The sequence below is a fragment of the Trachurus trachurus genome (genome assembly GCF_905171665.1).
Source record: "Trachurus trachurus genome assembly, chromosome: 1".
NCBI lineage: Eukaryota > Metazoa > Chordata > Actinopteri > Carangiformes > Carangidae > Trachurus > Trachurus trachurus.
In genome coordinates, this window is record NC_139891.1 from 3,982,385 (window position 1) to 4,010,349 (window position 27,965).

Here is a 27,965-nt window from a genome sequence, read left to right on the forward strand (position 1 = left end):
ATGTCATTTGAAATTCTTTTTCACACAAGTCAAAGAAATGAAATATAAGAAAATAAAAGTGTAAAAGATGCCATTTAACTATAAGCAAGATATTGACCATAGAATGATACAGTTATCCTGTTGTCACCTAAGGCCTCCATCACTTCAGCAGCTGACCTCCACCTGACTGACTGAACAAGTTTGGGTGTTTGTCCCCTGACTCTCCAGCAAGGACCCCATTTCTTGTGTAGAAGACCTTGGACAGAGAGGGACTCATTGGGGAAGATATGTAGTCCTGACACTGTTGACCACCAAGACTTGGTGCACACTGCACTTTGTAGGAGAAGAAGAAGGTACCATGATTTAACATGCAGCTGTCTATCACTGTCCCACTACGCAGATCAAATGAGCACCTACCAAGCAGATCACTATTCCAGTAAGTATCCTCATCATAAATACTGAACGTGAGTTTATTTTTCATGTTGATGCTGATACTTCCAAATTCAAATCTTTCTGGCCATGTAGGATTGTCATTGTTACTTATGATCCTAGTGCGTTTTGTCTGATCACCATATTTGACCTCCACTGAACCATCCGTCTGAGTAAATACATCACCATAGAGACCCCGCGCATAAAGCTTAAATACCTCTAGAGTTGCCAAACCTTTGGCATCAGGACAGCAGTTTGGCTTCAGATTCTGGTTACTGTTACAGACACAAGCACAAGGATCCCTTGTGCCAGATCTCTTCCCAATCTTACAGGTTTCTGAACATTTCTTCAGCACTGCATTTTTCATGATGTACTTCTCCACCTCTATCTTGAGTCCGGCCTGTGCAGGATGACCGTTTGGTAGTATGGTGTGCAGGGGCTTCAAGTCGTATCGGACCACATCAGGGATGGTTTTCAGTGAGTTTAGCCAGTTGTTATACACAGAAGGATCTGATTGGCCTTGAAAGAGGCCATCAACCCCTTCAATGTTTCCACCAATGACCTCTGTGTTACGCTCATTAAACGTGCTGCTGAAACTTTGGTTGTGGTTTAATTTCTTCTTTTTTTCCTGACAATGCTTGGTCGTGGCCGTTATACTGGCTGATTTGGCAAAACTAGCTGAGGCCTCGACTGACAAACAATCTTTCACCTCTGTTGAGGACATTCCGTTCATGGTAGCCTCACAAGTCTTGACAGCAGTGATTGCTTTTATTTCTCCTCCCAGAGACACTTTTAGGATGTAATGTGTACCATAGGTGTCGATTAGATCGCGATACGATGACTCATCTTTTTGTGTATAGGAGGGAAGGGAGTTGACAGCTGTTTGAAAATCATGACTCAGTGGAGGATTTGTTGCCATTCTGTAGCTGTGAAACAGAGAGAATACAGAGAATTTACATGTTACGTTTCTTTTTTTAGTATAGGTATTGTTAGCTTTACAGCACAACTGTAAAACAAAGCACCAGAGTCAAAGAAAACGAACAGATAAATTGACTGTTAATCTCAAGAAAACGATGATGTTCACATACTCACTTATAGAATTTACAGTAGACACTGTGACGAAAGAAGCTGTAGCGGTCTTTTTTTGACTTTTGCATTCCAAAGGTTGCATCTCTGGAGTGGGAACCTCCTAAACCAACACCAACGGTCACACTGGGGTCTACAGGGACTTCAAGGCCGATCTTCCAGTCATTGGACACAGACGATGTGGAGTCGTTGACAAGAGTTTCGACAGAATCATATTCAGTTGTGGAGACCTTTAAACTGCACTTGGGGAAGGTTCTCCAGTCCGCCACAGAAACTGGTACCTTCTGGTTTTCCCCATTCATGTAGTTGTTCCTGTAAAGCTTGCAAGTGCCATTTTTGAGCTTCCATGTTTCAGTGTCGATGACATAGGCACCTTTCCGCTCCATGGTGACGATGTCAAAGCCTTCTCCACCCAGATTGTAACCAGGGACTAATTTTGCCTTTTCACACTCTTGAGGTGTCCCAATGAAGCTGACTCCTGATGGCAGACACAGAGGACTCCATGCCCAGCACAGGAGCATGAGTTGCCACAGCAGAGCCATCTGTATGGAAAGATTACAAGGTGAGAGAAGATCGAAGACAAAAAAAAAAGTTAAAATGTAGGCTAATCTAAGTATCGGTATGCAGGAACTAAATGACTTCAAGAAAATTGGAATACAATGAATTTGATGTGAGAAACTACTCTGCAAAGTCCATGGTATCTCCGTATGGAAGATAAAATAGCATCGATAGAACTTAGAAATGCAAATGCAAAATTAGAATGTAGAACTTTAACTGCACCAAGGTTATGACAAAGTAAAGGAAGTATTTAATGTGAAACAATAGTCTAGTCTTTTCAGATAGGGAGATATCTGAGGTCTTACCGTATCTCCACTGTTGATAGCACGCTCTGTCCACTATCTTACAATATCTGAGCCTTGTTATAGTTTTCATGTGGAGGCGGAGTCTGGACTGCATGTGATTCTCACATTTGTTTTTATGAGTAACAAGGTTTTGGTGTTTTTTCTTTTTTGGAGGGTGGTTGGATGTGTGTGTGTGTGCGTGTGCGTGTGTGGTGCGTGCATGTGTGCATGTGTGTTTAACACTTACTTGTGCATCATATTTTCAAATTATGCCTGTCAACCATAGGAGAGTACCATCCGAGGGTGTATTTAATACTGGAAGGAACTGAGAGTCGACAGGCTCCCTCATCCCTCATCAAACTCATCAAATACACAATCCAAAAACTCCAAAACCGCTCGCGTGGACAAGTTGTGACCTGCACATTCACCACGCTATGAGATAATAACAGAACGCTACGAGAGTCGTTTAGAGGTAAATTAATGCAAAACCAATAATGCATGTTTCCTTCGGGGACAGTTTTTCAGCAAGCAGTCTCTGTTTTTACCTCGAAAACAGCCCGGTCTCGTAACGTTCCATTTTTATCTCATAGCGTGGTGAATGTGCAGGTCACAACATGCCTACGAGAGCGTTTTGGAGTTGTTGGATTGTGTATTTGATGAGTTTGATGATGGAAACCAAGAAATCTGATGAGCCTCCGTAGCGTATAGCTCTGAGCAGTTCGCAGCTCAGCTCGGCCGTTCTAAAAATGTGTGGGCGTTTCACAAGGGTGATGATGTCACTGGTTCCCTTTTGTGCTCCAAATGCCAACGACAGTCGTTGGAGTGACAGTCGTTGGTGGGAAGTTGGTTTCGACTTCGTTAGTGCCCTATTGTGTTCTAACGTTAGAACACGTTAGAACACTCGTTAGAACACAATAGGGCACTAACGAAGTCGAAACCAACTTCCCACCAACGACTGTCACTCCAACGACTGTCGTTGGCATTTGGAGCACAAAAGGGAACCAGTGACATCATCACCCTTGTGAAACGCCCACACAAGAGGTTAAATAGTGAGTCTCCACACCAGATAGTTGGACCAGTCCCAGCCTGGTCAGCTGCGTACATGAACTGATGAAGCCTCTTGGATGAGAGGTGAAACGTCTTCTTAGACAAATAACTAAGTCCAGTTGCTTTCGATTTAACCTCCTTTGAAATATAATGATATTGCGTTGTTAGTAGAAGCTTGGACATTAACAGTGTAGTATCAGTTTAGTGCCTCCTTTCCTAACTGTAATAACACATTTTTCGGAGAACTACTATCTTCATTGTATCTAATTTAAGACACTCTAAGTTGATATCTGAAATATATTTAAATTGGTTCATATTCTTGAAAAACTTGGGCAACCACCTGACATTCACACTCACGCTATTTGGGAATCCAGCTGCTTGAAACAGTAACTGGGATGTTTGAAGTGTCTCTGCTGTCGGCCATGAAATGTGATGTGATGAGACGTCTGTTAACCACGGTCCACGGAGCAACAATTATGGAGATATATGGAGTGATGACATTGTGGATTTGGAAATGTTAAATCTGTCGGCTACACCCCTATATGATTCCTGGTTGGACAGACTCCGACAGGCAAGAACACCATTTGGCAATGGCAACTTGGTGTGTAGTTTGTTCATGTAGGATGGTCCCAGATTAGCCATAAGGTCCTAGTTAGCAAATAAAAGAAAATCATCACACATACATGCCAATACCAGTGATAATAGGCTACTTGAAATGCTTTCAATACACGTACCTCTACCTGTCCTCTTGAAAGTCTGAAATGACTTTTAGGGCCCTATTTTAGTGGCGCAACTCAGGGTGGCGCAGCGAAGCGAGCCCTGACGCAGCTGGCGAAGTGGTATTTTCCTCCAGTTCAACAAGGTGCGCAGTGGATTCGGTAAATTGGCAGACTGCTGTGCGCTGAGATGGGAGTGGTCGCGCAGCAGGGGGAGGTGTCGACAGATTCGCCGTGGCGCAGTGACAATTTGTTACAGATAGACCGCGCGGAGAGTGCGCCGAAAGCTCGCCAGCTCCAACCTGGTCTAGTCTCAGCGCAAGGCGAAGCGCAGCCAGCGGACTGGTATTTTGACTGCCCAGCGCGCAGTGCGCCCACGTCACCAAGACCTCACAGGCAGATTTCCACAGTTCCAGGCACATTTAAATGCAATTAACAACAATAATAATAATAATAATCATCACAATAACCCCTATTTATTGTATCTGAATCAGCACATACACCTATATCTATATAGATTGTCCCGTCACACTGATGGCAGATCAAAGGCATGCGTAATGGAAACTCAGCCTGACTGAATTAACACAGATGAAACCAGGGAGGGACTGAGACAGCCGTGGATGTCCCAAGAGCAGGTGTTGACACTACACACTGTGCCGTTGCAGATGATCAGCTATTTATTTATTTATTTACTTATTGATTTATTAGGGGCCAGCGCCGCATCGTCACGCGACCATAACAAATAAAACTGAAATGCCTCCGTTACGCACAGCGCTGTTTGTTTATGCTGTGATCTGTGCACACGTGTTTAAATATAGGTTAGATAGATAGATAGACCTGCTCCCTCCTCCTCCCTCCTCCCTCCCAGACTACTTTTGCATCATCAGCCCGTGAGGTCTGTTCGCGCGACCGGACACTGCCAGCTTGGACCGGACCAGAACATCAGTTTCCTCCCGTCTCACTTGCTCTGACAGATTGAGAGCTGTTGCCCAGTAAAAAAAACAAAACAAAACACACACACCCCTTTTCCATTAATAAAGACACTCATATTTAGTAACCTATATTTAAACAGGTGTGCACAGATCACAACAAACAGCTGTGCGTAACGGAGATCACGGAGCGTCTCTCTTTTTCTTTTTTCTTTAGAATTTACCTGAGATGGAGTTGTGAATATCTGCTCACTATGATGCCAGGCTGCTTGTGGTTTATTTGTTTTCAGTTTTATTTGTTATGGTCGCGTGACGATGCGGCTCAATAAATCAATAAGTAAATACATAAATATAGCAGATAATCGTGTAGTGTCAACACAGCAGTAATCCATCCTCATCTTTCATCTGTGCAGCCTTTGATGTGTCATAAGTGTGACGGGACAATCGATAATAGATGTACTGTCTATGCTGTAATCTGTAGGTGCTGATTCAAATCTTCTCTTCCACGGTGAAATCAAACGTCCGCCTTGCGCGCGCGGCGGATTTAAAGGCGAGGAGAGGAGCTCATTTGATTGGTGAAGATCTGACTCGGCTGTGTCAAACCCACTCCACGCCTTCTCTCCTCCCTCTATGCCATTTGCGCCGGTGGGAGGGAAGTAGGCGGGATGCGCTCCGCTGCGTCTCGAAGCAAAATCGCAATCTGCTCCTGGCCACTCCCCGTTGGCGAAGCGAAGGCGAGGCGCAGGGCAGATGCGCCTCGCCTGCACCTAGTCTACCAAAGTAGAGCCCTTAAACTCAGTGGCACCATACAAAGGTACAACCTCCTTGACAAAATGATGAATTTTTGGAACCAACCTATACTAGGAGAGGAGTGAAGTTTATTCTGTACAGTAGCTACAGGATTCTAAAGGACTCATTGGGCTTGAGGGCGCAGTTGTTGAATTAATATCACTGCTGACCAATGACAACCATGTATCTCCAAAATATCATCTTTATATCGGATAGTAAAAATACAACCTTGTTTAAAACCTTGTGAGTAAAATTCCTAGGTTATTCAAATGTTGTGTTGTTTTGTGTTTTCATTTTCCTGAGATGTAGGAGAGTTTCTAAACCCATTATTGACTGATAACTTGAGAATGAATCATCACACATGAAGGTATGTGGTTTTCACTGGACAGTGATCAGAGAAAAATACAAAGTACTAGACCAGTGGTTCTCAAATGGGGGTACTAGTAACTTGAAGGCACTCCATATACAGTGTATATATGGAGCCTTCCAGGTGAGGCGCAGTTCATCTTGAACGAACCTAACGACACCTCCCCCTGCTGCGCCGCCAGACCCATCTTTGTGCACCTCGGTCTACCAAATTACCAAATTCGCTGCGCACAGTGTTGCACCGGATAAAATTACCACTGCACCGGCTGCGCCACCCTGCGCTGCGCCACGGAATTAGAGCCCTTTAACTTCAAATTACAGAGCTAGAATTCTTTCAAGGTCCAGTGTGTAATATTTGGCAAGGCTCATTGGCAAAATCTGAATATACTACCCATGAATATATTTGTATAAGTGCATAATCACTATAAAATAAAATTTGTTTCGTTTTTATTGCCTTATAATTATACTTAAAGCCAACGAAGAAGAAGGTGGAAGAAAAGAAGGAGTAAAACAGCAGACTTACTGTAATATTCCCAATCGTTCCAGTCGTGGTAAACAAGTATTTTTGTCCTCAGAGGCCATCGTCACTTTACCGATGGGAGGGGTGAGTGTAAGAGAGTGAGTGAGAACTGCAATCTAGAATCTGAACGCCCATTTTACACACTGGACCTTTAAAGGTGCTGCCACTGATACCAGCATGAAGAGCAAGGTAGAGTGTAAGTGTAATAGTGCCTTTGTTCCTGGTTTTAGTAACTCATAATCGTAACCATCATCATTATCTCATTCAAGACTCTATAAAACTTAATACCTGAAATGTATTTAAATTGGTTCATATTCTTTAAAAACTTGGGCAATCACCTGAAATGACAGCCTACACATGCTAATATATTATGAATATACACCTCAGTATCAGATATAAAGCAAAAAAAAAAAAAAAAGCATTTTCTTGTAGTTCCATTAAATCACACAGACACCTGTTTTGTCTTTGTTGATGCTTTATTGGCAGATTTTGCAACTAAACAGGAAAAGCCATAATGAGATTAAATGTCATTTGAAATTATTTTTCACACAAGTCAAAGAAATGAAATATAAGAAAATAAAAGTGTAAAAGATGCCATTTAACTATAAGCAAGATATTGACCATAGAATGATACAGTTATCCTGTTGTCACCTAAGGCCTCCATCACTTCAGCAGCTGACCTCCACCTGACTGACTGAACAAGTTTGGGTGTTTGTCCCCTGACTCTCCAGCAAGGACCCCGTTTCTTGTGTAGAAGACCTTGGACAGAGAGGGACTCATTGGGGAAGATATGTAGTCCTGACACTGTTGACCACCAAGACTTGGTGCACACTGCACTTTGTAGGAAAAGAAGAAGGTACCATGATCTAACATGCAGCTGTCTATCACTGTCCCACTACGCAGATCAAATGAACACTCACCAAGCAGATCACTATTCCAGTAAGTATCCTCATCATAAATACTGAACGTGAGTTTATTTTTCATGTTGATGCTGATACTTCCAAATTCAAATCTCTCTGGCCATCTAGGATTGTCATTGTTACTTATGATCATGGTGCGCTTTGTCTGATCACCATATTTGACCTCCACTGAACCATCTGTCTTAGTCGATACATCACCATAGAGATCCTGTGCATAAAGCTTAAATACCTCTAGAGTTGCGAGACCTTTGGCAGCAGGACAGCAGTTTGACTTCATATTCTGATTACTGTTACAGACACAAGCACAAGGATCCCTTGTGCCAGATCGATGCCCAATCTTACAGGTTTCTGAACATTTCTTCAACACAGCATTTTTCATGATGTACTTCTCCACCTCTATCTTGAGTCCGGCCTGCGCAGGATGACCGTTTGGCAGTATGGTGTGCAGGGGCTTTAAGTCGTATCTGACCACATCAGGGATAGTTTTCAGTGAGTTTAGCCAATTGTTATACACAGAAGGATTTGATTGGCCTTGAAAGAGAATATCAGTTCCTTCAATGTTTCCACCAATGACCTCTGTGTTACGCTCATTAAACATACTGCTGAAACTTTGGTTGTGGTTTAATTTCTTCTTTTTTTCCTGACAATGCTTGGTCATGGCCGTTATACTGGCTGTTTTGGCAAAACTAGCTGAGGCCTCGACTGACAAACAATCTTTCACCTCTGTTGAGGACATTCCGTTCATGGTTGCCTCACAAGTCTTGACAGCAGTGATTGCTTTTATTTCTCCTCCCAGAGACACTTTTAGGATGTAATGTGTACCATAGGTGTCTATTAGATCGCGAAACGATGACTCATCTTTTTGTGTATAGGCAGGAAGAGAGTTGACAGCTGTTTGAAAATCATGACTCAGTGGAGGATTTGTTGCCATTCTGTAGCTGTGAAACAGAGAGAATACAGAGAATTTACATGTTACGTTTCTTTTTTTAGTATAGGTATTGTTAGCTTTACAGCACAACTGTAAAACAAAGCACCAGAGTCAAAGAAAACAGACAGATAAATTGACTGTTAATCTCAAGAAAACGATGATGTTCACATACTCACTTATAGAATTTACAGTAGACACTGTGACGAAAGAAGCTGTAGCGGTCTTTTTTTGACTTTTGCATTCCAAAGGTTGCATCTCTGGAGTGGGAACCTCCTAACCCAACACCAACGGTCACATCGGGGTGTACAGGGACTTCAAGGCCGATCTTCCAATCATTGGACACAGACGATGTGGAGTCGTTGACAAGAGTTTCGACAGAATCATATTCAATTGTGGATACCTTTAAACTGCACTTGGGGAGGGTTCTCCAGTCCGCCACAGAAACTGGTACCTTCTGTTTTTCCCCATTCATGTAGTTGTTCCTGTAAAGCTTGCAAGTGCCATCTTTGAGCTTCCATGTTTCAGTGTCGATGACATAGGCACTTTTCCGCTCCATGGTGACGATGTCAAAGCCTTCTCCACCCAGATTGTAACCAGGGACAAAGTGTGCCTTTTCACACTCTTGAGGTGTCCCAATGAAGCTGACTCTTGATGGCAGACACAGAGGACTCCATGCCCAGCACAGGAGCATGAGTTGCCACAGCAGAGCCATCTGTATGGAACAATAAGTGAGAGAAGAAGACAAAAGAAAAAGTTAAAATGTAATCTACGTATCGGTATGCATGAACTAAATGACTTCAAGAAAGTTGGAATACAATGAATTTGATGTGAGAAACTATTCTGCAAAGTCCATGGTATCTCCGTATGGAAGATAAAATGGCATCGATGGCAGAAGAAAAAGAAACGACTAAATGCAAACTTGCAAACAATGTAGAACTTTTTAACTGCACCAAGGTTATGACAAAGTGAAGTATTTAATATGAAACAATTGTCTACTCAAACTAGTCTTTTCAGGTAGGAAGATCTCTGAGGTATTACCTTACCTCCACTGTTGATAGCATGCCCTGTCCACTATCTTACAATATCTGAGCCCTGTTATAGTTTTCATGTGGAGGTGGAGTCTTGACTGCATACGTGATTCTCACATTTGTTTCTATGATTAACCAGGTTTTGGTGGTTTTTCTTTTTTGGAGTGTGGTTGGATGTCTGTGTGCATGCATGTGTGTGTGTATGTGTGTGTGTGTGGGTTTTTTAGTTTAGTTTATTAAAGTAAACACTTAATTGTGGATAATATTTTCAAATTATGTCTGTCAACCATAGGAGAGCACCATCAGTGGGTTTTTAATACTGGAAGGAACTGAGAGTTTAACCTAACTTTAACCTAATATTAGGGAGCTATAATTATTTGATGGTGCCACAGATACAGCATGAAGAGCAAGGCCGACAAAAACAGTTTACTCATTACAAAATGAGTAAACTGTTCGCCCCCCGAATGGCGAGCGATTGAGGGTAAAACCTCAATGTCCTTTTGAGAATAAATAAAAAATAAAAGTTTGAAATTCCATCTTTCTTGCCTCAGCATGTGTTTTTGGTCATTATCCCCATGATTTGACCTCCCTATTTTATGTAAACATGTTTCTCTACTGCTTCATATTCTTGAAAGACTTGGGACACCACTTGATATGACAACCTACACATGCTCATACATTTTTGAATATACACCTCAGTATTACATATAAATAAAATAAAATAAATCAAAGACATTTATTTCTTGTTTATTATTCTTACTCTTATGCGAATGTGTTTCTCTTCCTTTATTTTGGGTTTCAGTTCCTCCCATTCTACGCCATTTTATGACTCCCCTGCTGAATTTCCTTTAGACACAACTATAATGATATTGTGTTGTTAGTAGAACCGTAATACATTTTAACAGTGTAGTATCAGTTTAGTGCCTCCTTTCCTAGCTATAATAACTATTGTTTTTGGAGAACTGTAATCTTCATTGTATCTAATTCTGAAATACATTTAAATTGGTTCATATTCTTGAAAAACTTGGGCAACCACCTGATATGACAACCTACACATTTTCATTCATTTATGAATAATAATAATAAGCGATCCGGTCGTTTTGGCTAACTTTTTGTCTATTGGTCCTCGTCCCTACATCACCACATTCACGTGCATCCCTTGGCTGCACACACAGCCCTTCATGCCGTTCTCTCTCCTCATTGGATAAAGCTTGTAGGATACAAGGAAGTATACAAGAAGTTTTCTCCTCGGCTTACAGCAGAGCAGAGTGACTGACAGACCCGTGTTTCGGACCAAACACGCTATGTAAGTGATTGCTGTCGGAACTATTTAAGACTTATATTAACACAAACATTCTGCTTACTTCTGCTTTAAGTATTTCATATTAAGCACAAAACCAAACACCATTTTCTTTAACTTCTTAAAATCACACAAACACCTGTTTTGTCTTTGTTGATGCTTTACGGACAGATTTTGCAACTAATGAGGAAAAGTCACAAGTGGATTAAATGACAATGTGACATCACATGAGTCAAAAAAATATAAAGAAAATAAGAAATAAAATAAAATAAGGTTGAACCTGCAGGACAAAAGCTTTCAGAAATAGATCATCTTCACACCCACCCTGTGTCTGTGTGTTCCCTGCGGGGGACAGCCCGCTGCAGCAGAAACTGCACCACAGAGACATATCAAAACTTAAAACAAGTTGTAGTTACCACCCATCCCATTGAGTGACAAAAGGCCATGCAAAGTAGCCTATATATATTATCCCCTTGCCAGTTCTCTGGAGTTAAAACTGAAACAATATCAAACAGATGTAATGATATGAACAGCAATAGGGTATTTCAATGTACTTGAGCACTGATACAATTAGAAAGTAATACATTTAGAAACTGAAAATCTTGTAGCACCTCAGGGTTGGATGCTTCAACCCTGTAACCCAGAAAGCACCCTCTGACAACTTCCTGGGTTACAGCATTAAAATAATGGGCAGAAGCACATTTCGCAGCCTTCCAGCCTTCCATCTTCCAACAAAGGCATGTTTTTTTATTATTTGCCAAATAGATACTGTATGTTAGGATAGATGTAAAGCACATAAAGAGGGAGCAATCTTTGTGTCAATACCTGTCTGTTACTGTGAAATATAATGTAATGATATCAGCTAGCACAGCAAAGCCAGTGGGATACATATCAGAGGAAGCTGAGGGGGTTAACTTTATTAGACATTTTTACTATTAACTTGAGAGAGTGACAGGAAAGGCGATGGCGGTAAAGGGCCATGAGGTAGACTTGAACTTGTTCTTCCGAGTGTAACACGCTCTACATTGTGAGACACTTGGGCGCCTGCATGAGACTTTTTATGACTTATTTTATGAGGCCATTAGACAAAACTACCCATTTCAGCTGTTCATTTAAAAAATATGGAAGATTAATGAAAAACATCTCCCATCACATTTTTTGTACAACATATACAGGTGGGTGAAATCAAACTGGATAATTCATTTACACCTCACAATAATATGTAATCTGCACTATATGGTTTTACCATCAGATTACAGACCTTTACATTTACACTTACTAGACCTATTTATAAGTACAGTAATAATTTGTGTGGTTGGACGATGTTGAGAAGCTAGAACATCTTTTTCAGTTGAAAATATTTGCATTTTCTTTCTTGAAAAGGCCTGGGCAATGAGACGAAGAGCGATACAGATGAGAACTGAAAGTAATCTTACGGTAAGTTGTTTATTTATGTGTTGCACTTGTGTGGCAGTTACAGTAATACCAACAGGAAGGACTGTCTAGTTTTTGATTTGTCAGTAAATGAGTCTTGTAATCCCATGGGATGGGCCACAATGGTGGCATGAAAATAAATATTCATTCATTCTTTCATTCATGTAAGCATTGTTATGTTGAGTCTGACTCTTCCCACACTGGCAGAGCTGGTGAACATGCCACCACCCAGTCCAACAGAGGTGATCCTGCATGACCTCCAGATACTTGCTGAGATAACAGGTGAAGAAGTGGAGCTAGCGGACCTGTCAGACTGTTGCAGAGTGTAGGCAGTGCAACATTTGTAGTTAGATCAATTGGGTCGGTCAAAATATGTCAGATTACCATATTGTGACCTATAGCTCTATGAGGAGGTTTTAGCTTAAGAGTTGCAGCAAAAAAATGCAAATGTGGTTACAGTGTGTGTGAGTGTGTGCACGTGCGCACATGTGGCTGTCCTTGTTCTTTTATACATACTGTATAAGAAGACAGTTTAAAGTGATTTGATAGAAAATAGTCAAATGAGACAATGGTCAAAGCAACAAGAAAACCTGTAGTTACGGTATGTTAAAGCAATTGAACAAAGTACTTAAAACAAACCAAATACAGTAAGAACTTAACGCGTGTGGGAGAAAGATGAAGTGAGATATGCATGACAGACCTGTGACAATGATGTCAACCTACAAAAAAATTGGGTTGGCCTTAAAACATGGAGCTAGACTAACCTCCAGAGATGAGCACACTTCCTGTGTAGTAGAACTGTCACTGCTGCAAGTTTTGCAGATGCATGCCACCCTAAAACACTGCCAAACAATCTTTGAGCATATACAGTATACTGTATATTAAATGATGTGTGCGATTACAAACAGGGATCACAAAAGCTTCCAATACCATCACAGGAAGTTTTTCTTGTTAACTTGATTCATGATAGATTCATCATTTGTAGCTGTGACTTTTGAGCAGAAAAAGACTGTTTTACTGCAGCTTGGTCAAAGCAGCCAGCCACACCTCAACCAAAGTATCACACATTTGGTTTTAGTTCCGTTTTGTTGAAATGGTTTTCTGTGTCTCATGTGGTCAGGGTCCTTCGGGGAAGTTTCATTTTGTAGATTTAGTTAAATGAATTGTCTCTCAGCAGCACTCGACATTCTTTTGAGAAACACACAGTAATAAGTGATACAGAAAATGGGCTGTATGATCATTTTTGCCTTTTCTAGTTCAAGATTAATGCATCAATCCAGTTATATCCGTCAGACCGTTCTGTAAATTGTAAAATATACATTAATATGAAGTTTGCATTCCTCTTCCTTCTTTTTTTTTATATCATGGTTGAAGATCTTTGTGAAAACTACACCCAACAGTAATAAGAGAAATGACTCATATGACCTCATCCATCCTATATTTATCAATCCTCATCATTTACAGTAAATGCAGTTTTGTTGTAAAACAGTTAAACATGGATATTTATTAATTGTGTGGATTTTTTGACTGGCTGATTGAACAAATGTCACAAATAATAACAGTGAGTCAAACGATGCACGCAGGACTTCCTGTGTCATGAGACGGGACTGTGCTCTCTATTATTGCTACAAGGCTGCAGATGCATCCCACCTTAAAATTCAACACAACTCAACCATCTATGAAAGTAGATACAGTAGCTTATCCACTGACGTGAGGAAAATAAAACCCTATTTTGCAATGGTAACCTGGCTGCTTATCAAGTGTTTGATCAGAGAACCTACACTACACCCAACCCAGTCCAAAATGTCACAACTGGCCTTTGCCCTTTGCTCATCTGACGTACTTAACACTTTTCTCATTATGAGTAAATGGAACCTTTCTTGGAATGAGGAAGTATAAATTCAAGTATCACGCAAATAAAATTAAAACAAGTATAATTTTTGTTGTCATTAAAATGAAAGGCTTTAACTTTGTAGCTTAGACCTTTATCACTGGCATATGGTGAAAGTTCATTATGTCTACTATTGTCTAAAAACGAACCAAAAGACTTTATCACTGTCATATCAATAATTTCATTTAGGACATTGCAGTTTCATGTGTTAAAGCAGGTCCTGTCACTATTATCTGAAGACTATAAAATATCATTTCTGCCATAGTTCCTATATTGTAACTGTATTTTATTTATGTATTATCTTTTAAATTGCTCCTTATGTATTTTTGGGCTACACATCTGTTTTTCTGACAAAATTTAGTTGCACTTGTTGTTATATAAATGATGCTTCTATTCTGATTTGTTTGTATATCACATGTTTTGATATGTAGGCCTATGAAAAGTTGTAGAACATGCAGAGAAATATGATCAATGATATGATCAAATTAGGGTTGATATAGAAGCACTTCTACTGTAGCTCATTTAACACAGTTATAATCATTAATTTTTGAGTTGCAAATCTTTACTCCTATTAACTTTGCTGTTATTTTTGCTTGTTAGTTTTGCTCTTATTTTGAAATTTAGTTGCCGGTAATCGAATGTGCAAATAGAGAGGCAATAGTAATAAGCAACAAATGGGGTTTCCTTCTACTCTTTACTTGTTGATAACTTGGAGATGTCCATCCTCTGCTGCCTTTCAGTGAGCACTACAGGCAGCTCACTCTGATGTTTACTTTACTCTGAAAGGCTGCAGTTCATATGTTTTACCACTGAAGGGTGCTAGGTTTCTGTAGAAACGGCTACAAATGTGACCTATTCATGTCACAATTGCATATACGTTAATTCTAGAAAATCTGTTCTTATGTCAGTTCCTTGTGAATTATATTATTTAAAAAAATAACTGAGCAACAGATTGACAGTGTTTCTGTCTGTCAATTTGATGAAAAAGTTTAAAAATCAAACACAACTGAACAGTAGCGTAGCGAGCCAGAAATTGGCCGGTGGCTGGGCATGCATTAAAGTGGGTGGGCAGAAACTTTTGCCAGGAGATTGACAGCTTATAGTCTACATAATAACAGTAGGCTACATAATACACTACAGTGAGAGCCGGTGAAACGGTGTTAAAAAAAAAAAAACACTTTTTCTTCTGTGTAAGACTATGGTCTTACACAGGTGCGTATTTGCACGGTTATTTGGTCATACGATGTCCAATAACTGGTGCAAACTGTCTGGGTGGGCAGGGTTTTCGTGCCTACGCGACTGAACCTAACCATGGTGAACTGATTGAGTTATATCTTTCCTTTTAAAAAACAGCATACAGATGAATAAAAACTCCACCACAGCCTTGAGTCTGTACTGGCAGGCTCATCTTTTTTTGACAGTCTTCTCCTTCAGTCAAAACAGAAGTTTTTGAACTTGAGCTGTGTGACACGAGGGAATTGATGTATCCATTGTCTATTTATAACACAGAGAGCAGGTGTGGTGATACACAGAGGCAAAGTGATTGGCTGGGATCCTCAGAAGACTCTTTGTGCTTGTGTAAATACACAGAAGCATGTCTGTACCCTGTGAAAACATACAAATGTATTCAGCATTCACATAAATGAATTTAGACAATAAGAGCACAGACACAAATAACCTCTACTTTTTGTCTGTTCAAATATGAGATTTGAGCCCTTAGATAGCGGATCCACATCCGTTCACACCTCAAAGTAACACTTCCCTTCATTGTCTATACGCACCAATCAGATATTATCCAAAAACAACTGCAGCACACTGAGCTTAAAAACAATGTAAAGAACCCTTTAAAGAAACACCTGTGACCACATATTACGCAATACATATACAGTATAATATCGTGCTAACAGTGAGGTCAAGAGGTGACAGGAAAGCAGCGCCAAAGTTATGCCTGCAGAGTCAGAAGAGCCTGTGCTTTCTGTAGTTTATTACCTCAGAAAAAAAGGAACAACATTTCATGAGAATCGAGAGTGGGAGGAAGATAGGTTTGTTTGCATTTGCTTTTTTATGTGGTAACTGCACCTACCTTCAGTGAGACTGAAAGCACTGCTGCAATTTCAAAAAGGAAGTAGGCGAGGCCTGTTTTGACAGCAGCAGTGCTCCAATATATGTACATACCGTATATGTATTAAGAGTCTCTATTTTGAAGTCACCTTGAATGTAAAAAGGATGAAGCACTGGTAGAAGGAAGTGTTTAAAGATTTATCTAAAGTGGCTGTTTCCATGGACTATTCTGGATTGTCTTTCAGAACTCAATATCAAGTGGATAAGGGGGATTGAAACGCTTGAGGAACTGGGACTGAGGTATTATTTGATGCACCTATAAGGATACCGTAACTCTTGGATACTGAATCGCTCAGATTTAACACTGTGACAATGCCTGTGATTGTACTGGAGGCCAAAGACTTCACCAGTCCACTTTTTGTCGTGCGAACATGGGAAGTCTTATCCAGTTGTACGACCTTCAGTCTTGTGGCTTCGCTGGACACGGATCTAGTTTGCCTCACATCGTTCAGGATCTTCTGCATGTTCACCTGGTGCTTCTTCTTCACCCTCACTCTCCTCATCCACATTCTCAGCGTCATCCAGTTTCACAGCCTCATCCCAATATCCTGGAAGAACCTGACCATGACGGTGGCGGTATTGGGCGCGCTGATGTGTCTCAGCACCTCCGTGGTTTTCCCTTGGATAATCATGGATCACCAAAATTTGTCTCCACGGCCCGTGGCAGCCGCTGCGGTCTCCTGTCTCACCTTCCTGGCCTACTCCTCAGAGTCCTACGTCCTTCGCACCCAGGCCCATGAACAAAGAGGCTACATGGGCAGCGTTCCTGGTCTCCTCAAGCTACTCCAACTGTGGGGAGGTTGTCAGATGATTCCCCTGGTTGTGGAAGTGGCTTGTGGATCATCTAGTGGAGTACAACGTTGGCAGCTATGGGTTTCCTGCGTATCATACGGCGTCTGTGTCCTCATGTCTCTAATCACGCTGGTAGTGATATTAGGTGACTTTGCTGGGCGATGTTTCCTACCATTTGACCGATTCTTGGCCTGCTTCAGTCTGATTGGGGTCTTGTTCTACATGGTGGCCACCGTTATTTGTTTTACCAAGATTCTGCAGCTGAAACACCTGCAACAAACTATCCCAGAGAAGGCTTTTGAGCTGGTTATCATGGAAACAGTTGTTGCCAGTATCACACTTTTAGCTTATACAGTGGACCTTGCGTTCTCCATTAAACTGTTGTGTGACAGGGGCCATGCATGAAATGATACACATTCAATGTCCTGCATGTGAGGTTTTGTATGTATATTTTTGAAGGGAATGTGTTCGGCAACTATTATAAGTCAAACTGAATGGATGTCTTTGCTGTTAATCATTGCTGTGTAATCAAACTCTTTCGACCCATACAAATCGTTTACATATTGTGCTTGAAAGCCATGACATGTATGACCATTTTACTCCGAAAGAATTGACATTTATAGACCCTTTCACTATGACTCACACACTGAACAACTACAACCTGAACTATGTGACAGGTGACTCATTCGCACACAACATCCTTTATGGATATAGTTGTGTGTGTGTGTGTGTGTGTGTGTGTGTGTGTGTGTGTGTGTGTGTGTGTGTGTGTGTGTGTGTGTGTGTGTGTGTGTGTGTGTGTGTGTGTGTGTGTGAACTTCATGGTGGCAGGCAATTCAATAACAAACTGTGAGCATACAATTTGGAATATAATGTCTATATATAGCAAATTGCTATTATCTATGCAAACTTATAATAAAAATATTTGTCTAATCACTGAAACATCATGACGATTTCGAGAACAATGTTTTTTTTTTTTTTTTTTAGATCACACACCGTAATGCTTTCAGATTTGATCTGCACAGTTGCCATGCTCCAACACTAGATGGCAGCACATTAACAACACCATAGTAAATCAGAGAATTTGACTTATTGTGTCGAATAGTCTATTCTGAGTGTTTTCCAATTGCAGACAGGCATCGGGTGGTACCATTTTTGTGAGTAAAGTCTCTAATGAGATACATCACATCAGGCTTTAATGTAAAGTGTGACTGCATTTTCCATGGATCTAAACTAATTAACCTATTTAAACATAATGAGGTCAAACCAAGAACATTTGTTTTGGAGGCGCATTCCTTTCTCTGAAATAAATGTTGTTGTTACATTTGAAGAGTTTAATTCACTTTTTGTATCAGGATCTAACCGTTGTTCCTTACATCGATAAGCCAAATACTGCAACATTGTAATAACTTTGCATTTTTTTACACTGTTTACCTTCCCACATCTGCTCCAGACCTGCTCAGCAGCTCTGTCGAAAATATCCACCGTCAGCCCCTCGGCGCGCTGAGCAGGCCTGTTATCCAGCTGCTCTCGATTGCTCTGGCCTGGCCGCGGCACTCAGACGGTTTTTTTTTCTTTAAGGAACTGACTCTGGTTAGTCAGTTGTCAACAGGCTGAGTGACACAAGGAGCGAAACTACTTGGTACGTGGAGTCGATAATATAAACGCTGCTGTACGTTACCGGGTGAGGGAAAGCGTTTGTGGAAGTTCGGTTTTGTTCGGTGTCGCCCGACAAAATGAAGTCTCCGTCACACGGTGAGCTATCGTTGACTTGTTTCCTACTGAAACTGTGTGCGAGTTTGGTGACATGACCTCGTCCAACACACTCTGAAAACAAGTGTGGAATTCAAATTTTAGCTAGAGATTTTTTCTGTTCAACCAGTCCATTTAAATAGACTAACACAACGCGGCATTTAAAAGAGTTTAACGTTGTTAGCTTGTTATCTCCTACTCCCAACAACACAGGCTGGTTTCACCAGTCCTTGTTGCTAATGAGCGAGATAAGTCTCTGTTTAGCCCGTGTTAACGTGTAAATTAGCCGATACAGCTGCTTACAGCCACAGCCATATGTTAAACAGTGCTGGGAAAGCTCTTCGTTTTGTTCACCATACTGTATGATTAGGTCACAGTCCTCAGCCTTTGTACACAACGACTATCAGTGTAGAAACAAATGCACTCTGTTTGTCTCCGTGTTTGTACAAGAACATGTAATGATTTGGCATTTCTCTCTCTGTTGATGTGTTTCTCTCAGAAGCCCCCTGAGCATCATGGACACGTGAAACCTGACTCTCCAGCAGCAGGCAGATGTAGCCTAAGTCCCAGGCTGGATTGAATGGCACTGAGGATACAAGGTAAGCACTTTGCCAGTAAATCTGAACTCATTATTGATCCATTTCCTGAGCTACAGACGACCTTAGTGCAGCCAAAGTCCAGACAGAGAGAGAGAGAGTGGAGAGAGATGAGGAAGCTTAGCACAGGAGAGCGATGGCTCAAGCAGAAAGCACGCAAACATCTGTGAGCAAAAAAAGGGAAACCTTTGCTTATTTCGTCTCGTGACACGCCTAATCTGAAGAATCACACACCAACAACAAGTAGGAGATGGGAAAATATCCAAAATAAGACCTCTGGTATCTGCAGATGCTTCAAACTGAAATTCTAATAGGCAGACAAACTATCGGATGGCTGACTTTCAGAAACTCCACACACACACCAGAGGACCTTGAGCGTGTGATAAGACTTGTTTTGTATTCAAAACATTTAGCAAATGCCCCCCCCCCCCCCCCCCCCCTTCAAGACTTGGGTCCTCAAGTGAAGGCCCTGAGGTGTGTGGATGGTTAAAGTCAACAGCAGTAAGGCGTTTGACAGGTTTTTTTGCACACATTCACCTCAAGGTATCTTTTAAATGTTAAGCAACGTACTGTGCATACTGACCCCCACCCATTTAACTAATTCAACACCTACAGTTATCTCGCTTGAGCTTTTTAAAAGTAAAAACTAAATTTTGGAATTGGTTGGGGGTGTTTTTTGTTTGTTTGTAAAATGAATAACCAAAATATCACATTGATATAAATATAAAGACACTGCTCTGACACCTGATGTTTAGCTCAGGTTCTTATGATTCAGTGTTCCTGAGACCCACTGGGCCCAGAGCTCCAGAGACCATGTGTAGAGATGGAGGAAACTCTCAGTGAATCAGTGTTTGCACAAAAACATTCAAAGGACTCTCAGACTGTGACAAACACGGTTCTCCGGTCTGATCCGGTCTGATCAAGGCATTCAGCTCCAGTTCTACAGTAAGCATCACATTTGGATGAAACCAGACTTGAAGCTAGAATTGGTCTTTCCTTCTCCACACAGGATTCCTGGAGCCTGAATAGTTATCTCAATGTGATATTTAAAAATGTCCTTTTTTATAAATTTGCAACAACAACAAAAAAAATTCAGAAGCATCTGTTTTCACTTTGTCATCGTGAAATTATTATCACTATTTCATTTTAGCATCAGGCTTTTCAGTATTCATCATGATCCAAAAACACCAAATAAATTGGTCTGTAGAAAATAAAGCCATCAATCATTGTGCATGCTGTGAGACATTGTTGCATATGAACATACCCAGTAGTTAAAGCAGAAGTAAGCGGAATGTTTGTGTTAATATAAGTCTTAAATAGTTCTATCTTCCGACGGCAATCACTTCTATAGAGTGTTTGGTCTGAAACACGGGTCTGTCAGTCACTCTGCTCTGCTGTAAGCCGAGGAGAAAACTTTCCTAGTATCCTACAACCTTTATCCAATGAGGAGAGAGAACGGCATAAAGGGGCGGTCCTCTCTGTGTGTGCAGCCAAGGGATGCGCGTGAATGTGGTGACGTAGGGACGAGGGCGGGGACTGCTAACTCCATCGGCTGACAAGAAGTTAGCCAAAACCACCAGATCGCTTACTTCTGCTTTAATATTTTAAATAGTCAAGATTAGGGTTGGAGTTAGTGGATGCATAGAGCTGTAGGGGCCAAAGTATTTAGAGGAAGAAATAAAACAATACTGAGCTGGGAGAAAGTGGCATACATTTCCCAGTGATATATCATGCAATTCTTTAATGTGTGTGTGGGAAAAAGTAGATAGTAGCAGTAAATAGTAGCAAATTTATTATTTATAATATTTATGATGTTGTGTGATGATTATAAAGTATGTAAATCTCAGGTTTACCTGATATCTGTCACAGATGAGGCACAGCAGTTTCCCACAGTGTCAGTGTACTCAGCTGTCATGTCAGAGAGGATGAGTGAGAGAGGAAGGTGTCTCTTTTTTTCTGAGGAAAGAAAAGCAAGAAATAGGATTCTAACACCTGTGAGAGACGGGGGGTGGGGGGGTTTAGCAGCAGGTGTGGTGAAGAGAGATCACACTGCACCACAGCCGGCAGCATGTCCAAATGATTTGGAAAGGATCAGGCCTTCATTCCCTGAAAGTCTGTTAAAAATAAATGTGCTTAGGCCTGTGCTGAATGTTTACTTTACCTTACTTTTCACTGTCACACACTAAGCCGTTTGAATGCAGGATGTTTTTTTCTCTAAGGCGGTAAAACAAGAAGTGTGAGAGTTTTTTATCGGTTCACCCGTGTTATTTTCCTTCAGCAGAGTGTGTCGGATTCATCTCTCAACATGAGACGAGGAACCTGTGCTGCTTATCATTCTCATTGTAGGAGTTGGCCGACACCCCTGTTGACTGTGCACCTGCTCATGGTTTTGACTCATTTTGTGGCTTCCAAGTTCTCACCGGGTTGAGCCTATTTTTACACAGCCCAAATTATTATGCTTTCGTCAAGGCTCAGTGCAGCTGAGAGCAGATATTCTCATACATTTTAGTAAGTTAAAAAAAGGATTGAAAAAGAAACATACCCCAATTGACTGCATTATATTTTCTATAATTGGCCCTAACAAAGCAGTACAATCACTTCTTATAATAATTTGATGTCTGTTCATTCAGGCACACTGTTTGGATTTATTTTATAAAAGAAGACTTTAACATATTGCTCAAGAAGTTTACAGTATTTTTTGCATTGTCTTCAATTTTGCCCTATGACCTGCTCCTGCAGGAATAAAAGGAACTTTCTGACATCTGTCATATGCTTATCTACAGTTATTTGGCTTTGAGCTCTTAAACATGTCACTGTTTCAAGATCATAACTCGAGGCTTGTTTGGATTGAAATCAATACGAACCAAGCCTCCTCTTCTAACATGAACCTGCTCTGGTTAATGTGGCTCTACGACCGAACCGCCCTCACTGCGGTTTTACCATCTTGGCTGTCTGATGGAGAGAAGTCATCCTGCATTTATTTACATTTTTTTTGCAGGACTGATGGAAAGGACAGATAGGTGAATGTTTTCAGTCTTTATAACAATGCAAAGGCATTAAGAACCAGCCTCTTGTCACATGAGCATGTGCTTATGGAGGCAACTTAGGTTTTATCAGAACAACATCCAGGGCTTTGTTGTTGGCCATGTAATCTTTTCAGAATTCCACATTGGGGTGTGTCTTTGTTGATTTGCTATAGACCTCATTGTAGATCTCTATAGACAATAGAATAGTGGTAAGTAAAGTACTGGTAGTGGACAGAGGAGTGTGCAAAATCAAGATATCCACAGTGCATTTGTGCTAAATCTGTGTTGACATGACCGTTCTTCCTCATCACTCATAAGATCTGCCATTCAATGTTGAAGAATGCTGTTGTGTAACTGAGCATTTCCTTTCCTGATCCGTCCTCATTCATGTCTATTGTTACAGACAAGTGCAGCTCCCTCACCTGCCCGGCCAGTGAAATAATGACCACTATTGAGACATTGGGTGAATGTGTCTGCCTGCCAGCCAGCAGCAGCAGTTACAAGGCTTGTTTCAGGTGCTGCCTGCGTTGCGCCTTGACAGCACCATTCATCTCGCTGCCGTCATAATAATCACTTGTTACTAGAGAGATGAGGTGGGAGGTGAGAAGATGCATAAATATAGCCTAGTCTATAAATATTACTTCAGAGTTTCTTGCTTGAAAGGGAGACTTTCACAGAGCTGCAGTGCGTTCAACAGAACAATTTTGTGGGAGAGCAAAATTGCTGGGGAAAAAAAAGATATCTGAGCATCAGTGCATTCATTTTCAGTTTTAAATTGAGCCCCGAGGAGTAGTGCAGCTGTCTTTTACAAGATTAAAGCCACTCCTTTCAAATTTCAAGCAGCCATTCACCGTGATCTGCAGATTAGTCTGGAACACAATGATATAACACAAACCATTCCAGTCTCCCATGAGCTGCTCTCACTCTTGATAACAATGTAGTCTTTTGTCATTACAGTTTGGCTGAGACATACTTTCCTCAATTCCTTTCACTGTTTCCTGCACCGATAACAATCCATGGCATGTACAATTGAAGTGATATGCCATCATGAATTCTGTCTGTTCTGTAATGCCTCAATCTGAGTTTTAGTTGAATCTTTTACGACCTTGTGGAGCAGCGTCTCACCAGTGTTGATGTCTTTGCTGGTGTCTCAGAGGCTTGCTGTTGTGGAACGGTGCTGAGCGGCATGAAAAATGTACTTGCTGCAGATGTGACAGATAAGATAGACAGCTCCAGATGTGGAGATGTGGTGAAGGTCCTCAGAAAAGGGAAAATCCACAGTCGCTGTGGAAAAACTCCACCAGATTGCAATCATAATCATGGTGGTTTATGTGATTGTCTGTTTTTCATTCCGTGTTTGTGCAAATTAATGAAAATAGTATGTTGACATTTGGCTCGGGCTGTAAACTATTGAGGGGGGAAACAGAGGAGTGTTTGTGGAAACAAAGCAGGAAGTTGGTCTCCTGGGTTGACCAGATGTGGCGAGCTGGGCAGATGGCTTGGCTTCCTGTGCCATTGGCATGTTGTAATGTTAAAGGGATGTGTCAGTATTTTTGCAAATTCGCCCATTGCCATAATCCCTATAGTCTTAGGTGTAGGGTTGGTTACCTTAAATGTTGGTGCAAGCTGATTTTCGATCAGCGGGGCAGAGATACGAGCTGCTCAGCTAATGCTACGGAGGCATATGGTATTTCTGGCTTTCCCTCCCCAAACTCATACACAATCCAACAACTCCAGACCACTCTCGTGGACAAGTTGTGACCTGCACATTCACCACGCTATGAAATAATAATGTAACATTACGAGACAGAGTTGCTTTCAAGGCTAATGCGTAGCCGGAACTACATCCCAGACACAGCTGTAGTAGTTCCGAGTATTTGCTTTGTGTGTACATAATTGTCCGTTATTACTGTATTTCATAGCGTGGTGAATGTGCAGCTCACAGCTTGTCCACAAGAGCGTTGTGGAGTTGTTGGATTGTGTATTTGATGAGTTTGATGGAGGAAACATGGAAATACCATATGCCTCCATAGCGCTAGCTGAGGAGCTTGTATCTCTGCCCCGCTGATCGAAAAACAGCTTGCACCGACAATAAAGGTAACAAACCTACTGCTATGACTGTAGGGATTATGGCAATAGGTGAATTTGCAAAAATGTTGAAATATCCCTTTAAGGCTTTGTGACTTGTCTTTGGAAACACATGTTGGTACCTGTCAGGGTTTTTAGGCTTCTGATAATGTAAACATGTATCATGTGACCTACTCCATCAGTATAAACCATAACCAAACCAAGCACTAGGTCAAGGCTTATGAAACGAGCTGTGGTTTGTGCTGAGTGGTTGTCTGCTAAACACCATTACATGAATGACCTCCTGCCCTCAATAAAAACTTTGATCTTTACTCTCCTTTGTTTCACTAACTAGCGCCTTGTTTTTAACACGGACTGCACATGTGACCAGCCTCTACACGGATGCTGAAAGCGGTAACTCAGGAGAGGCTAATGGTTAACTTTGAACTTGGTAATTAGATAATTATACACCTACAAAAGAGGCTTAAATGCCTGCTTTTAAAATTGGTTAAAGTGTAGTCAAATGTTCCCTTGGGTAGGAAAGATCAAAACATGTCTCCTGTGACAGCCGACGTTGAACCTTAGTCAGTCTCTGTAACTGGAGCAGAGGTCTGATTTATGTCACAGTTTTGTCAGTACTGTCTGCAGCCAAGTAGTTCATTCAAAAATAATGCAGCTTGTTGATGAGGTAAAGTAGTTTAAGTGAGGAGTGCATTATTTAACACAGACAACTTCTGGGTCAGTGAGCTGGCGTGGCGGGAGATGGGCTCAACTTTACAGAGTTATCAGCTGTGACACAAGGACCTCTATGTTCTTCCAGTCTGTTTGGGTCGATGTGGTTGTAGAAAGCCAGTCACTGCGCCATGACCGCCAACTGTTACACTTCTCTTTTCTGTCTTAATCTGTTCAATACAAGTTTCTTTTTTTCCCCTTCCTACTCTCAGTGGGCTCTGTCACATGCTTGCCACGTGCCAACGCAGTCTCAGCTGTTGTGATCCACAACTGCTGAGCCAATAGAGGCAATTATTGAGTAATCCAGTCATCCTGATGACCGTTTGACTACAAAGGTTAGCTGGATATTCTCTGAGATGGAAGTGGTACATTAATTTATGAGAAAAAACACACAAACACATTTACAACAATTATAATATTTACAAGAAAAGTCACAAAATCAGGATTTTTTTTTCTTTTACTTTATTTATATAGTCACAATTACACAATACAGTTGTCATCTTCCCTACAGTCGTTTATTAAAAATCTGGTTTTATCTTATATCATTTACATTTGTTCTGTTTTAGTTGCTTGGAACCTAATCCTATGTGTCTAAAAGAGTTAGGATACTCAGTCAAATGTATTTATGAGCAGCATTTCACTCACTAATTATATTTCAAAGGTTGGGTGATAATGTGTTCACACAGACCAATCTTTTGGACAGTATCCCTGACTGTCACACAGCATTGTCTCTTCACATCCCCATCTTGGGAGAGAGTTGATTGTCTTTTGTTGTCATTGTGTCATTCTCTTTTCCTCATCCATTGTCTCAGCGTGAGCCAGCAGATGTCCTCTGACAAAGCATTGTCGGACAGAACCTTGTATTTCTAAGGGACTTTTATGGGCATTTTGTGTTTGCAAATTATTCGCTACACATCAGCTGACTAATTTCAATGAGCCTGAGTATTCTGATATTCATTCCCACCTTTGCATTGATCACATTTCAATTCAATAGATAGATCCTTTATTGTCCCATAGGGAGATTTGTTCGCAGTCTGTCATAACATATAAACACACACCCTTAAACAAACAGTATACATTATCATACACATAAGGAAGGGGACTGAATGTACACACGGTTACAAGGTTAAAGGGATATTTCAACATTTTTGGCAAATTCTCCCATTGCCATAATCCCTATAGTCTAAGGAGTAGGTTCATTACCTTTTATTGTCAGTGCAAGCTGTTTTAGATCGGCGGGGCAGAGACGTGAGCTGCTCAGCTAACGCAACGGAGGCGCACGGTATTTCCACGTTTCCCTCATGTTTGTTTTTGTTGGTGGTGGACAGCATGTTGCAAAAGCAGGGGGAACAGCACAGCAGGATGGGTTGAATGATGCTAGTGTACAGTAATGACAGGAGGTGGGGCACATGGAGTCTTTGCTGAGACCTTTTAATAATGTGTTGAGTCTGAGGTATTTGACCTGGCTGACCTGTTGAAGGGAACTGGTTCAATTTAACGGAGAAGAAGCAGCAGAAGAAGAACTGTGAGGTTGTGTCAGTGATGAGGAGAGAGACCTGAGCCAAGGACAACACCACATCGGCCTGTGTTTTAACTCTGACTGTGGAAAATAAAGGTTAGGATATTTAGTTGGTGCCTTACACTATGTCGTTGGTCCTGTTTCGGCAGCACGGCGCCGCTCTGTTTAGCAGAGGCAGTCGATACCATTAATGATTTCACTGCCCAACATTTCAGTCCCTGCCTGTCTCACCAGTTTGTCAGCATTCTTGAGAACAGTTTCAGTTCTGTTGAGCAGCCGCCGCTGTTGTTGTTGTTGTGGTTCGCCCAACAACCTGAAATCTGAAAGGATAATGTGAAATGCATTAATCAGTTCACCACCGCCTCTCTGACACACACACACACTCTCACACACCTGCTTTCAGATAATCCAGTCAGCCACATTACGCGCTGCCATACTGCTTCGCTTACTCATCTAGTCCACATGTTTCTATGGCCTGACAGACACAGTGTGGGTGTATAAGAGGCTCGACAGTAGGGATGTCACGATTATAGATTTTCTTGGTACGATTATTGTCAGAGAAATAATCATGATTATTAGGATTATTATATTAAATCATTTTACAACACTATGAATGTGTAAAATCAAATATAGTCACATTACAAATTGTATAAACCAAATAATTAAAGTATCTATTAATATAGGACCAATTATTGGTTTTACTGTTGTGTAACTTTTTTGTTCCCTGTGTGCTGCGCTGATCTGCCATCGTGGTTCCGACATCATCTTTTTTTAGGAACCTTTACGATTTAATAATTGTGGCGCGATTAAAACAAGTAGCCGTGACATCCCTACTCGACAGCATTTGCATTAAGTACACGAGGAGCGTTGAGTGTTATCATCACGAGAAAGCTCAAATAGGATGTCCTCAGGGAATGTGGTCAACGTTTCTCCCTCCTCAACATTTACTTTTTTAAAAACAACCCTGACAGTGCGGGGGTTAGTCTCTGTGAAGCTGTAAATGATCTTTGCCTGTGGGGTTTTTAACTGTCTGCTTCTTCAGCTGCTGTGTTGGCTGAGGCATTAATGCCAGAGCTAGGCTGTTTGACAGTTTGCAGGTCATTAGGCTTATTGTCGGTGTAAACACACAGGGAGAGCCATTACTGCTGCAAATAAA

General features: G+C 41.2%; 4 protein-coding genes across 5 annotated transcripts in view; 2 read left to right on the forward strand and 2 right to left on the reverse strand.

Moving 5' to 3' along the window:
* Positions 1 to 139: 139 nt before the first annotated feature.
* LOC310992191 (perforin-1-like) lies at positions 140 to 2,036 on the reverse strand (the record flags this gene model as incomplete). The annotated part of the gene is made up of 2 exons (XM_083980207.1): positions 140 to 1,334; positions 1,501 to 2,036. 2 exons carry the CDS (start codon positions 2,034 to 2,036, stop codon positions 140 to 142), a joined length of 1,731 nt encoding a protein of 576 aa, XP_083836333.1.
* A 5,330-nt stretch (positions 2,037 to 7,366) lies between these two features.
* Positions 7,367 to 9,263, reverse strand: LOC310992200 (perforin-1-like; the record flags this gene model as incomplete). The annotated part of the gene is made up of 2 exons (XM_083980216.1): positions 7,367 to 8,561; positions 8,728 to 9,263. 2 exons carry the CDS (start codon positions 9,261 to 9,263, stop codon positions 7,367 to 7,369), a joined length of 1,731 nt encoding a protein of 576 aa, XP_083836342.1.
* A 7,374-nt stretch (positions 9,264 to 16,637) lies between these two features.
* Positions 16,638 to 17,522, forward strand: LOC310984219 (myeloid-associated differentiation marker-like; the record flags this gene model as incomplete). Its single annotated transcript, XM_083969377.1, has 1 exon — positions 16,638 to 17,522. One exon carries the CDS (start codon positions 16,638 to 16,640, stop codon positions 17,520 to 17,522), a length of 885 nt encoding a protein of 294 aa, XP_083825503.1.
* Positions 17,523 to 18,716: 1,194 nt separating this feature from the next.
* LOC310993711 (testis-expressed protein 2-like) overlaps positions 18,717 to 27,965 on the forward strand; it is a 35,406-nt gene continuing 26,157 nt past the window's right edge. The window contains exons 1-2 of one of the 2 annotated variants that reach the window (XM_083982152.1): positions 18,717 to 18,872; positions 19,369 to 19,468. The gene's annotated coding sequence lies outside the window, so the exon portion shown is untranslated. The remainder of the gene's footprint in view (positions 18,873 to 19,368; positions 19,469 to 27,965) is intronic. The other variant, XM_083982153.1, reaches the window with a different exon arrangement.